Source organism: Miscanthus floridulus, chromosome 7 (genome assembly GCF_019320115.1).
Source record: "Miscanthus floridulus cultivar M001 chromosome 7, ASM1932011v1, whole genome shotgun sequence".
Taxonomy (NCBI): domain Eukaryota; kingdom Viridiplantae; phylum Streptophyta; class Magnoliopsida; order Poales; family Poaceae; genus Miscanthus; species Miscanthus floridulus.
The window spans coordinates 3,224,135-3,238,423 of record NC_089586.1 but is presented as its reverse complement, the minus strand read 5'-3'; the positions used below and the strand labels follow the sequence as shown (position 1 = coordinate 3,238,423).

Below are 14,289 nucleotides of genomic sequence, written 5' to 3'. Positions count from 1 at the left end.
GTATTTGTAACTGAAGTCTATCCCAGTAAGATTCCTGTGACTCTCTTTCTTGCTTTCAGTACTGAACTACCAGTACTGAGTACCGACTGTGGGCGGCGCAGTCGGGTGCTACACCAATCAATTGGAATAGAAAAAGGCGAAAAAGAAGGGGATTGGTGAGCATATATAAGCTATAAGCATGTTCGGCTGGAGCTGAAACGATCATATACGATCGTAGATTATTACTGTTGGCTAATTTGGTGTGAGGAAAAATACTATTCTAACTTAAAATTTACGATCATTTACGACCAAGCTAACAGCCGGATATATCTGTCCTCGCGCGCGCCGGGAGGGGCACTAGCACAGCAGCTAGGCTTGCTTGCTTGCTCCTAGTCGATCAAAATTCGAGCTGACCGACGACCGACCGGCCGTCGACCAGGTTGCCAGAGCTAGGACGACGACAAGGGAAGATGCACGGCGGGGGAGTAGTCACGTTGAGCAGCGCCGGCGCTGGCTACAGCAGCGAGATCACCTTCACGGTGGTGATGAGCTGCCTGATGGCGGCCTCCGGCGGGCTCATCTTCGGCTACGACATCAGCATCACAGGTCAGTGCTAGCTGCTGCCGTTTGGTTTGGTTCGTCGATTGGTCCGCTGGATCTACGTACATACACGAGCTGTGATCGATCTTAACCTCGCTCTCTACTTCTCTTGCTCTTTTACTTGTTCATTCATGCGTTGCATCTCCTATATATATTATTCCTTGTTTTGCGGCACAGTTTGGCCCATAGTTCATGAAGTGGCCGGTCTCACATGTCGATTCGATTATTCAAGATGATCTCCCAGACGAGCCTGATGACCAGACACCTGCGACGTTTTAAAGCTAAAGAATTCGATTTCATTCGAAGCTAGCGGCAAATCGCGGAGCGAGCTTTATCTGCACAGCTGCTTGTCGTCCGCGTCCGGCGTCCGGCGTCCGGCGTCCGGCGTCCGGCTAGTTTATATTTGCCGATCGAGAGGCGAGAGCGATAGGTCCAATGGATACCTGATGGAGGCAAACGACCGAGCTTTGTCCCCAGCTTCTTGTTCGGCTAGCTAGCTAGTTGACGAAGGATCCAACATCCAAGGGAACGGGCCACGGAGGTTCCGTTCTTCCACCTGAGGACATGCTCCTCGTGAGTGCTCAAGGCATCACGATGGATGGTATTGACGGAGGGCAACCAAGGCCCTGTCATTCTCGGTCGTGCACCAATACTCTGCCTTGCTGTCGTATGTAAGAGGGAGTAATGTCTTGCTGTCCTGCTCCGCTAGCAGCTGTAGGCCTACGTCTTTGACTCTTTGTTGCTTTGCCACAAAGTCAGAGGGTGTGAACCAATACCCTGCAAGGAGACTCACATCGCACGTGTGCTGTGGTTAAGGCTCTCAAGAGTCAAGAGGATGATGCACACCGAGGCGGCTGCTTCGCTTCCTTTAGGTCTTGTTGTGATATATGTACGTGGATCCACTTCCATCCACGTGCGTTGGAGTGGATTAAAATAAAATTTAGTTTAATTTCCCTCCAATGCACTTCCACACATGTGGATTGAGATGAATACATACGCATCCCAATAATGTCTTAATTTGTTGCCTTGCCCACGTGGACGTGTGGTGGATGACTCCCACTCCCAATCCCAACATTCACATCACATCCAACCCAGAGGTGTGATCTGCCATGCTGCATGTCCTTATATCATTACGAAGCTTCCACTTGCTTGCAAGTGTTGCAATAATAGGTGTTTGAGTGGCAGCTCCACACACGTACCCTATAATAAAATCCAAAGCTACAGGCATAAGCACAGATCAGACAGCATGAGTGCTGTGTGCCTGTGTAGAACGAAAAATAACGCATAATGCAAACACACCAAGATATATATGAGACAAGGGGCCCACGAGGGATATTATATGCAACTGCCAAGTGTCACCATCTCCAGCATAAGCAATGGGGTCCTTCCTTCTTTCACGAGTCACGGTCGTGCACTCCGGTCATTGTCTCAAGTTTTCATGGTAAAGAGAAAAAAAGGAAGAAAAAATCCGACTAGCGCAGCACGCGCGCATATGCATGCTCCAAAGTTCATTCCTCAATCGTTTGCCCATTCTGTTTTCTTATATTAGGAAAAGAAAAGGACACGCGATGTTAGTGTCAACATAATATGCTCCGATACTTTTGCGTGAGTGCACGCAATGATGGCTACAGAGGCGCGCTTTTAGGTTGGTCTCATGGTCTGGGATGCACTAAATTCATAATAGGATTGTTAGTGCACCTTTTCATACCGACTTCAGTAAACTTTCTAGATATGTTGACACATCAGGGCCTTATATCATATAAATAATAGATGAGATTATTGGTTGCTTAATCTGGAGTCTCCTTCGACTTGGACATTGGATCATCGGATCTAACTCCTCTTAACCAGAGATCCAACATAGTGGCGGTTTGGATCACAAGCTAAAAAAATTGTCCATCTTGTAAAAATGGGTTAAATATGAGCTCTCTCTAACCACCCTTATTAGCACACAATTGGCCTGTGTTTAGCCCTTCTAATAATTGGTATTCAAAAATAGGAGCTAATTGTTAGCCCCTTGGATCTCGTTGGATGGAATGAAACCAGGGATGGGGGTGGAATCATTATGAAGAGGGTGAAAAAACTTATCGAAGAGAATATTTTAGCGATTCAAGTTGACATAAGTTCTAGATAGACCCTTATAGTGTCATCATAGCTTTTTCAAAAGGTACCTTCTACATATTACTAATTGTTCCACTATTGCTACTATTGATACTTTAGCTCCACTGAGCACTGTTGTTTGGCTTATTGCGAATTTTAGCTCGGCTACTCCTAAGTCCTAACTGAGACACAGGAGTCCGAGTGGCGCTGGAGCTGATGTCGTCATCGTCGGATGCGGCCGTGGCGCTGGAGCTGCAGGAGTCCGAGTGGGAGGAGCTGCGGCGTGAGGCGCGCAAGCTGGAGGGCGACCTCGACGTGAAGCTCTCCTCCTACGCGCGCCTCACCCGCGACGAGCTGGACGCCCTGGGTGTCGGGTTCCGCCACCTGGTCACGCGCACCGGCGTCGTCGCCACGCTTGGCACCGGCCGCCCGCCCATTGTTGCGCTCCGGGCCGACATGGACGCGCTGCCCATCCAGGTACGTGCCTGAGTGGTGCTTGTGCCGGCATGTACATGTTGTTCGTGCTACTCATCATTGAACTAATCTTTTCGATTTCTCTCTTCGTCGGATTCAAATCCGTTTCCAAAATTTGAGGCGTGCTAACAAAAGATTATTACTACATAGTATCAGAAATTATTCCAAGCGTGGCAAATTACTAATTTCCTAACGATTCACCTGCGGAGGTGCTCGTTTAATTTTGCCGATTTGTTTTCTTGTCCGTGATAGCATTTTTACTTCAAACATGGTGGCCGTATCTTTTAATTTGTGTGCTTATAAGCCAAGAATGGAAAGCCACCGCCCATTGCAATAGTTGTTTGCATTGTTTCTTGTGTAGGATGAGCAAGGAGATTAGGTTTAGTGTATCTATCCCTGGGAACTACCATAGAGTTGGGTTTTTGACAAATTTATTAATCTGCGAGATATGGAATTGCATGCCCTTTTAATTCTTCCCATTCTGTTCATTTCCAGGAGCCCAATTAAGCCTACAGTGCACTTGTATTGTCTTTTCGGCACCTCTGCGACATGAGCATGGCCTACTGCACCTGTATTATCTTTTCGGCACAAAAAAAGAAAAAGAAAAACATGACGCATTATGGTGAACGTGAGATGTGATCTCTATTTGCTGTTTTGGAGGCCAAGATGTCATACCATGCACTTGCATTTTCCATGTCTTATTCTGTGGTCAGTATCGTGGTTACTATAAATTTGACCAGGGATCTATTTCTCATCTTATTTCAGCGAGCAGTACTCTGGTGAGTTATCAAAGCCATCGGCATACTGTGCTCATGCTCTTCATGCAAAGGCCGAAAAGTGAGTTTTCTCCTCTTCTCCAAAATCACCACCTATTTATCCGAGCTTTGAGGATTGAACCAATAGAACATGAGTTGTAGGCTGTTTCACCTTACTAATTTGAGGTACATGCTGGGAGTACCAAAAAGCACCCATCCGACTACTTTTTGCTAGAAAATGAAAATAGTCTGCATGATGTATTGAGGGCATGGACAAATGCTACATTAGACATGTTGCGGTCTGCAATACGGAAGGCACAAAATGCTATATTAGACATGTTGCGGTCTGCAATACGGAAGGCAAAAGGCCCAGCACCTCAGAAGAGAACATTCAGATGCAAAGCCTGCAAAAGTTTGTTATTCCTCCCCTCATCCATACTTTGCTCAGCTTGCTTAATTGCTTTATCTTGCACACTCCGCAGTGGGAAATTTGCTTTGTTTTGTGATTCGTGTCTTGAGTCCAAGGGGGCTAAGAATAATAGCAGGTAACCTTTGTAACAGATATGTCCATTCCATTTTTATCAGATTGAAATATTTTTTGTTGTTTGATTTGTATTACCAGATATCGTCGTAGTGTTAGCATGGGCGATATACTATACATTTTCCAGTTTTTCTGACCTTGTGGCCGCATAGAGTGTTCTATTTTTTAAATTTATTGTTTGGTATGTTCTTGCATAAACTGACTTTATTTGTATAGTTCCATAAATCCATTCACATGTCAGATGATAGTAGAACAATTTTGTAGCATCATTTTTCATGTCCACCGTCACTGCACTTTTCAACTGAGCACCTAGACTTGACAAAACTTTGATGACAAGTATTTGTAGGATGAAATCCTTATATATATATATATATATATATATATATATATATATATATATATATATATATATATATATATATATATGCTATCTATAGAGCTTGAATAGAATCCAGAGTTCAATTTGATGCAGTTGTCAGTGAAGGATTTTGAGAATAAAATTCAAGTAAACTCTGCTGCTCCTGACTGCTGCCATTGGCATTTCCCCCTTCTGCTTCCCAGTTGTGATGCCTTCCGATTTCTCTCTTTTTTTTCTGTTGGATTGAAGAGGGATGCAATAAAGCAAACATATGAAAGGTCAGTCAAAGCTGCTCAAGATTACGGGATCCTCAAAGAGAGCCCAGAGTTTGTTTTCTTGTGCTTTGAAAAAAATGATGCTTTCACCTGGTTTCAGTCGAGAAGCTGATCCCTCTATCTCTCCATGCAGGTCTTTGGTCCGAACATTTGTGCTTTCCTTAATATACGCGTGCCTCTGCCGGCCCACCCTGTTCGACGACGGCACGATGGTATTTTGTTTTTAGAAATTTCCAACAACCAGAATGTTTTAGATGATAATTTGGAAAAATAAGAAGTTGGATCAGTTAAACCTGTTTGTCTTTCGATGTTTGATGCCTTCAATAATGTTTGTTCTGGGAGTATCTTTTTGTCTGTGATGGTCTAACTAAAACAAGTTATTTGAGTAGGAATTTTCGATCGAGAAGAACAAGGGAGGTTTACATATTCTCTACCTGGGTTGACCGGATAATGCATTCCATATTTAGCTATTAGTTTTCCTTATAACATGTTTTGTACATAGGCCAGAGACTCATCTTTAGCAGATAACACTGGTAACTGTCTAATATAAAGACGACAGTTTCATTTGGCACTAATGCTTCATATCAGTATATGAGGATGAAATGAGATTTTGGACGGAAGTGTCTGTGGACTATTGTCCTTACAGTACTAGGGTAACAGGTTCAATTATTTGTTGTTATATCTTGCATGAGTATTTTTTTTAAAATTATTGCTTAAGATATGGAAGTGTCAGTTTTCTGCTTGTTCTATACACCCTTGCAGTTATTAACTTGCACTGGTAGGATTGTGCCTCTTCCCCTGTAACTCAGAACAAGACGAGAAAGTGCTGACATCATTTCTTCTTCTTGCTCGACACATTCAGGTACCGGAGGTTGCGTAACACCTTGTTTGGCTATGGCTGAAATCGTGTGAGAGATCTCCTTACACCTTCAATCTGCTTCAGGGCAAGGAAGCCAGGGTTGTTTGCTATGGGCTTCACCAATCAGCTCGGCACTCTTAGGCTCTCCCTATTCATAACAATCTTTCTAGGACACTAGATGATTCCCCATGGTCTTGCAAATCACACAATTAGTAATGTACTCAGTTCTAAGTCCCCCAGGTTAATTATGATTTAGCATTTTTGCAGCGCTTTGGTCGCTGCTGCCTGTTGGTCCTTATATTCTAAGCCTCCTAGCAAGGAAATTAAAGCCAGAACAACATCTTGGGCGGGGAACACATGATTTGTTTTTTCCTTGGAAAGTGTTTTGAGATACTGTACGCTTTCATAATCAAAGATAGATGCATATCTGAGTTAAAAGATGTATGCATATCTGGCGGCTAAAAGCTGGACTTTTGGCCAAACCAACAAGGAATCTGTATTGGAATCCTCGTTAGTACCTGTTTACAGATGTTTGAATTGCTTTGATTCTATTTTGGTTTGACTGTAGGATTTATTTTATTAGAGCTTTATCTCTCGACCATATATGAGATGGATACTTCTTTTTATCCCCTTCAAATGCACAGTTCCACTAAAAGAATGCATTGGTACTCTATTTCTTTAGTAATAGTCGGCTAATATTTGATTTTCAGTAAAAATTGACATAATCTGCTCATGTTTGATTCCTTGCCGGTTGTTATTATTTTTAATTCCTTAATCACCCGTGCCCCTTCATCTCTTGTGTCTTCATTTGGTTGTTTTCATAAGCATATCCGAAATGCCGCTGTGGCCGCTGTGGCTTTAGCACGAGCACTATACGCTTTGTTACCGATGCATATATTTTCTTTTGAATGTTTGATTTGTACTATCGAAGGTCGCCATTGCATTAGCACGGGTATTTAATTTTATAGTATTGTTATTTTATCGTGCGATCCATGTATTTTTAGTACAAAAGTTTAGTTATTCCGTAGCAATGCACGGGCACACTACCTAGTGATTTAATAAAATAATAAATAATTGTTGAATTTTGAATTTGTTGATCATATTCGTGAGTATATTGATTGATTGAATGAATGGTTGTGGAGTATTTATTATCTAGAGGTCTCCGTATGTGTTTGTGTATTTGTGTTCATAGAAATTTCGTACTACTATGTTTGTGTACATAACTAATTGAGAATTCTCATTCTCATGTTTCTAGTAAAATCACTTAAATAAAAAGATACTATTATATCCTGCTATAGAGTTTTTTAAGCTTCTTCACCGTTGCTGAATAGTTTAGCTCGCTATTTGAAACCTTATTTAACATGCATAAGAATTTTTTTTCTTCACTTCTAAGAGATGATACCTTAATTTGGCACTACGTACATGATCGGTGAAATGTAATCAGTACGATCGCAGACCGTTATGAACTGTTTTGCATACCACTTGATGATCAAGTGATTCAGCATGCTTTAATTGAGAACGGGATGGTGAAATTTTCAGGTGGGTTGACGCAGATGGAGTCGTTCCTGAAGGCTTTCTTCCCCGACATCTTGGAGAAGATGAACAACGCGACGCAGGACGAGTACTGCATCTTCGACAGCCAGCTGCTCACCACATTTGTCTCGTCGCTGTACCTCGCCGGCATGTTCGCCTGCCTGGTCGCCGGCCACATCACCAAGAAGATTGGGCGGAGGAACTCGATGCTCATCGGGGCCTCGCTCTTCTTCGTCGGCTCCGTGCTCAACTGCACCGCCGTCAACGTGGCTATGCTCGTCATCGGCCGCGTCCTCCTGGGCTTCGCCGTAGGGTTCACGAACCAGTCCGCGCCGGTGTAACTGGCGGAGATCGCGCCGGCGCGGTGGCGCGGAGCGTTCACCAGCATCTTCCACTTCTTCCTGAACGTGGGCATGTTCGTGGCCGACCTGGTGAACTACCGCGCCAACACCATCGCCGTGTGGGGCTGGCGGCTGTCCCTCGGCGTGGGCATCGTCCCGGCCACCGTCATCCTGGTGGGCGGGACGTTCATCCCGGACTCGCCCAACAGCCTGGTGCTGCGCGGGAAGGCGGACGCGGCCCGCGCGTCGCTGCAGCGCATCCGCGGGAGGTCCGCCGACGTGGACGCGGAGCTCAAGGACATCATGCAGGCCGCGGAGGTGGACCGGCGGTACGAGTCCGGCGCGTTCCGGCGCATCGTCCGGCGGGAGTACCGCTTGCACCTGGTGATGGCCATCGCCATCCCGGTGTTCTTCGAGCTGACGGGCATGATCGTGGTGACGCTCTTCACGCCGCTGCTCTTCTACACCATCGGGTTCACGAGCCAGAAGGCGATCCTGGGGTCCATCATCACCGACGTGGTGAGCCTGGTGTCCATCGCCGTCGCTGCGGTGGCCGTGGACCGCGTTGGGCGGCGGTCGCTGTTCATTGTGGGCGGGGCCACCGGCGTGCCTGGTGGCCATGGCGTGGATCTTCGGCGCCCAGCTGGGCACCGACGGCGAAAAGGCGATGCCGCGGCCGTACGCCGTGGCGGTGGTGGCGCTGGTGTGCCTGTTCATGGCCGGCTTCGGCGTGTCGTGGGTGTTGGGGTTTAGTCCCACATCGTGTAGCGATGGTGGGGGAGCACAACATATAAGGCGGAAGCAGCCCCCATCTATCAGGCTAGTCTTTCGGCGAGCGTCGGTGAAGAACGCAAGCAAAGCTGGAGCTCGGGCATTGAACTATTCCATCAAGCAAGAGAAAGGAGGCAAACAGGGTTGAAGGCCTGGGGAGCGAACCGAAAGCTCTTCCTTTATTTAGTATAGGCAAGTCAGTACCCTCAAGTAAACTCCCTCTCCCCATACCGATTGAGTACTAAAGCTCTATCCTATTTCTGTTCGATCAAAGCGAAATAGTGGCTTGGCTGTCCGACGCTTGATTCTCCAGGTTCGGTTTATCCACGCTTTGTTTTTAGATATCGGTGCTCAATGCTTGTGACCGCCACTCTTCATAAATAGCTTTAGCTGTTACGCTAAGTAACTCTCCTGTTAGGAAATCGATCTAGCTGCTTATCCTATAGATATAAATAGCTTTAGCTGTTACGCTAAGTAACTCTCCTGTTAGGAAATCGATCTAGCTGCTTATCCTATAGATAGAGAGTGTCGGCAATCACCTCCGCTATTTCAGCTGTTGTCGGCATAACAACTTCGGTAGTATACTTACCTAAACAGATAATTCGTACCATGATTAGCAGACCCTTCTCAACTCTAGCGATTTCAAGCGGACCAGTCTCCAATTACCTTGCAAAGCGTTAGCGCTAGCCAGGTCAATAGTTCAAGTATCAATGAAAGTATCTATTTCAGTAAAGTAGAAATGACAGCTGTTTAGGTAACAGAAGACAATGCCTGCTAGAGGTATGATTCCGATCTTTGCGCAAGCAATAATATATGCTATGGCACTTTTTGGCACAGCTCCTCTTTAATGCCAGTTGGTGTGAGGGAGTTCACTGGGGAAGAACATATAAGGTGGAAGAAGCCCCCACCTATCAGGCTAGTCTTTTGGGTTGAGAAGGTCCAAAGGCCTTATATGTTGTCAGCTCCGGTGGACCTGGGACCTGTGGGAGTGCAGGCTCGTGGTAACGAGCCGGGCCGGCTGTAAGCCAGCTCCAAGATCGTGAACTCGGTGGTCACCACCGATTCCAACAATTGGTATCAGAGCCGGTACCCATGGTCAGAAAAGCTAAACCCGATAAAAAATCTCGAGCATCACATAGCGTCACATATGGCGGGGACACCCCGATGTGTGACTAAGGGGGAGATTGTTGGGGTTTAGTCCCACATCGTATAGCGATGGTGGGGGAGCACAACATATAAGGCGGAAGAAGTCCCCACCTATCAGGCTAGTCTTTTGGGTTGAGTAAGGCCCCAAGGTCTTATATGTTGTCAGCTCCGGTAGACCTGGGACCTGTGGGAGCGCAGGCTCGTTGTAACGAGCCGGGCCGGCTGTAAGCCAGTTCTAAGATCGTGAACTCGGTGGTCACCACCGGTTCTAACATATGTTGTAGCTCCAGTGGACCTGAGACCTGTGGGAGCGCAGGCTCTTGGTAATGAGCTGGGCCGGCTGCAAGCCAGCTCCAAGATCGAGAACTCGGTGGTCACCATCGGTTCCAACAATTAGTATCAGAGCCCATGGTCAGAAAAAAAGATAAACCCAATAAAAAAATCTCGAGCAGCACACATATAGCGGGGGCACCCCGATGTGTGACTAAGGGGGAGATTATTGGGGTTTAGTCCCACATTGTATAGCGATGGTGAGGGAGCATAACATATAAGGTGGAAGAAGCCCCCACCTATCAGGCTAGTCTTTTGGGTTGAGAAGGCCCAAAGGCCTTATATGTTGTCAGCTCCGGTGGACCTAGGACCTGTGGGAGTGTAGGCTCGTGGTAACGAGCCGGACCGGCTGTAAGCCAGCTCTAAGATCGTGAACTCGGTGGTCACCACCGGTTTCAACAATTGGTATCAGAGCCGGTACCCATGGTCAGAAAAGCTAAATCCGATAAAAAATCTCGAGCGTCACATATGGCGGGGACACCCCGATGTGTGACTAAGGGGGAGATTGTTGGGGTTTAGTCCCACATCGTGTAGCGATGGTGGGGGAGCACAACATATAAGGCGGAAGAAGCCCCCACCTATCAGGCTAGTCTTTTGAGTTGAGTAAGCCCAAGGTCTTATATGTTGTAGCTCCAGTGGACCTGAGACCTGTGGGAGCGCAGGCTCGTGGTAACGAGCCGGGCCGGCTGTAAGCCAGCTCCAAGATCGTGAACTCGGTGGTCACCACCGGTTTCAACAGTGGGGCCCGCTCAAGTGGATCATCCCCAGCAAGATCTACCCGCTGGAGCTGAGGTCGGTGGGGTAGGGGATGAGCGAGGCCATCTCGCTGGCGCTCACCTTCGTGCAGAGCAGTCCTTCCTCAGCATGCTCTGCAGCTTCAAGTACGGCGCCTTCACGTACAACGCGGGCTAGGTGGTGGTCATGACCGCGTTCATCTTCTTCTTCCTGCCGGAGACCAAGGGCATGCCCATCAAGTCACTCCGCGAGGTGTGGGCGTGCCACTGGTACTGGAAGCGCTTCGTCAAGCTGCTGCCGCCGCCGCCGCCATTGGCGCCCAAAGTGGTGGATGGGCCGGTTTGAAGTTTGAACAGAGCGCGTTAACATTGTTGGTTGTACTGGACTAGGTGGGCCGGTCTGTGCCTGATTCAATCGGTCCGTGCCTAATGGCTACCAGTAGCAGTACATTAGAATATCTGACATACACTCTAGTGTCAAGTTTGATTTTTTTCCGTCATCGTGCCTGGGCACATATTTTATTAAGAAGAATAGAGTTTGTTACAGGAGATGGGCACGACGGTAATTTGGGGTTACCGAGGGCCGACCGAAAGCGAGCACGAAGGCACACGAGGTTGTAATTACGCCATACAAATTTCGCGACCATTGTTGCAGGGCTCAAATTGACGCCATCAGTGCACCGAGGTGCTTGTAGCCCGCCATGCACCAAGCGTCAGCTTCTTCCTGGATGGAGACCTCAAGACGCGCCCCGAGGTTGACACTCCATTGAAGGTTCTCGCATTGTGTTCTTTCCAAATGGACCAACCGATGAGGAAGAAAAGGGAGTCAACCCCACGACGGAGCTGTTTTGGTAGCCAGTTCATCTTGAACAACGATGAACCACATCCTTCCTGCATCGTAGCCACCATGGGATAGCCGGTTCATCTTGAACAACGACGGTGTACTGTAGGTGTAGCTTCATGAACCAGGCTTCCTAGACCTAGCGACTGAAAGGGCATCCAAGAAGGATGTGGTTCATTGTTTTGGCACCTTGGTCGCAGAAGATGCATGCATTCGAATCTTGCAGACCATGGCGGAACCATCTATCCGCCGTCCAGCATCTGCCGTGCATGACCAGCCAAAAGAAGAATTTAACCTTCGGTGGCGCCGATGTTTTCCATATGTGCTTAGCTCCAAGAGGCGATGATGATCCAATAAACATAGCACCATATGTAGATGTTGTAGAGTAGCACTGATCGGCGGTGAACCTCCAGATGAAGGTGTCTGGCTGCGCCGATAACTGCACCCCTCCAATAGGTCGTACAGGTGATCGAACTAGAGCAGGACCTGTGTCGGAGACCAAATACTAGGGTACCCAAGGAGGAGGAGCTAATAACCATCAAACATTGATGCTTCCGAACAGACAAGAACGCAACTACACTTCTTGCCCAACGACCGAAGGTTGGCTCCGCCTCACCGGACCCCTGAGGGCTAGCTCCCCTTCGCTCGACCCCCCAGGGCTAGACTTCGCCTCATCCAACAACTGAGGGCTGGCTCTGCCTCGTCCGACGTATGGGAGCAGGCTCTGCCTCGCCCTACGTCCAAGGGCTGGCTCTGCCTCGCCTGATGTCTGCGAGCAGACTCTGCCTCGCCCAATGTCCAAGGGCTGGTTCCGCCTCGCCCGACGTCTGGGGGCAGACTCCGCCTTGCCCGATGTCCGAGGGAAGGCTCCGCCTCGCCCGACGTCTAGGGGTTGGGCTTCGCCTCACCCGATGTCCAAGGGCAGACTCTGCCTCACCATGATTACTCGCGCAGATAAGGCAGGACACTCAAGTCAACTGTAATATCGAGGACCATACCCTGCACGCCTACAGGAAAGTACCATCAGGATATGACCAGACTAGTGCTTTAAGCCCTTCCAGGCATGTCAGAGCCCAAATAGTATTGTGGGCGCCGACATTTATCCTACAGTGTTATGGGCGCCGGCATTTGTCCTCGAACACGAATCCTGACGAAAACATATGACAACCACTACGGTCCAAGAAGGAAACTCATGTCATCTACAATAATGACATGGGGCCTCTACGCCGTCTGCTCCCCATAGGTCACAGCTCAGCACACTAGTGCATCGCGCCGCCTGCCGGGGTGGGACGAGACATGACCACTTGTTGAACGAAGCCAGAGTATGACCCTATCAGGATCAGCGAGTGTGCTATCCCTAGCACCGTCTGCCGTCTCAGTGGGACAGGCTCAAAGGAAAAAGAAGATCCAACACCTTCAAAGGACCTTTTCTGCCTCTGGTTTTTTCTCTTTCTCCCATCTGTAATCCTTGCTCCCCCTTGATCTATAAAAGGGAGGGCAGGGCACCCCACTATGAAGACAGATCGATTCAACACATCACGCACCACTTCACACATAGTTGAGTAGCAACCGAGCTCTCAGCACCCTTTCAACCTTTCCATCAGAGACTTGGGACATGTCCCTCTCTCGACCATTTGTACCCCCTACTATGAACCTTTCAATGCTAATAACATGAGCAGCAGTAGCAAACTGGACATAGGGACATTCTGCCCAAACCAGTATAAACCTTGTATCTTTTAGCACACCATCGGGGCCTAATGTGTGACAAATACAAATTTACTAGTTGGTGTTTACTCGAAACACCGCCAGTTGGCGCGCTAGGTAGGGGACCTTTGCGCGTTCCGATGTTAAACATTAGGCCGCGGATGGCTAGCCATAGAATTAGCTGGGTCCTGGGCGCACACGTGCGCTTTGGTGGCCTAGACTTCATCGTCACGGTGGGAGTAGAGTCGGCATTGGCTCATGCCACCATCCAATCTCTCCCCTCCATCGGCCTCAACTGTGAGAGGCTTAAGCGCCAGCTCGGTGTCTCCTTGGGACCCCAGTAGTCTAGGGAGGACCAGTGTCGCCTCACCTTTTCCGACGCCAACAACATGGCGTGGCTCACCGGAGGAGAACCCCTCTCTCCGGAACACCACATACAGAGCACCCCGACAGTGCTTCCGTTCGGTCTCCGCAGCGCTATGGCGACCGTTAGCCACTTTGTGGCACGACGCATGGTCATGTCGCCCGCAAACAACGAGTTTGTGGGGGTGATCGAACATGTCACAGAATCTCTCTACAACCTCCTCGCGGAGGAGCCGGGGTCATCCTCTGGCTCTAACTCCAGCAGGTGGAGCCATCACCCCTCTCGGGAATGCTTCATGACGGGTACCCTCGAGGGACACGTCGAAAGCGTCCCCGAGGACGAGGCTACCCTGATGGACAACCTCGATGACGAGGCCAAAGGGGAGACAGTGGCCCCACCTCGCATAGGGGTGGAGCAGCTGAAAGCCCAACATCGGGAGATTGAGGAAGTACGACTCCAGCTCATGCAGGAATGCGCAGAGCTCGATCGGGAGATAGAGCGCCACGGAGATGGTGGGCGTGCACGTGCCATGGCCCGCGACATGAACCAAATGATCATCACCGACGATGAAGCCCTTCCTCGCTTTG

General features: G+C 48.5%; 1 protein-coding gene and 1 pseudogene across 6 annotated transcripts; both read left to right on the top strand.

Annotated features, from left to right (window-relative positions):
• The first annotated feature begins 353 nt into the window (after nt 1-353).
• Nucleotides 354-7,462, top strand: LOC136466391 (IAA-amino acid hydrolase ILR1-like 6). 6 transcript variants are annotated; one of them, XR_010761320.1, is made up of 5 exons: nt 354-585; nt 2,870-3,153; nt 3,916-4,220; nt 4,266-4,317; nt 4,793-4,810. XR_010761320.1 is itself a non-coding variant. In XM_066464776.1 (5 exons), exons 1-5 carry the CDS (start codon nt 4,175-4,177, stop codon nt 5,957-5,959), a joined length of 426 nt encoding a protein of 141 aa, XP_066320873.1. In that variant the 5' UTR covers nt 3,787-4,174; the 3' UTR covers nt 5,960-7,462. The 6 variants fall into 6 exon arrangements, 2 of the variants coding, with proteins under 2 accessions (XP_066320872.1, XP_066320873.1); XM_066464776.1 differs by lacking the exons at nt 354-585; nt 2,870-3,153; nt 4,793-4,810 and adding exons at nt 4,388-4,450; nt 5,008-5,130; nt 5,213-5,291; nt 5,942-7,462 and having other exon boundaries at nt 3,787-4,317; XR_010761318.1 differs by lacking the exon at nt 4,793-4,810 and adding an exon at nt 5,008-5,921 and having other exon boundaries at nt 3,916-4,450.
• LOC136462720 (sugar transport protein MST1-like) lies at nt 7,462-8,731 on the top strand (annotated as a pseudogene).
• Nucleotides 8,732-14,289: the final 5,558 nt, after the last annotated feature.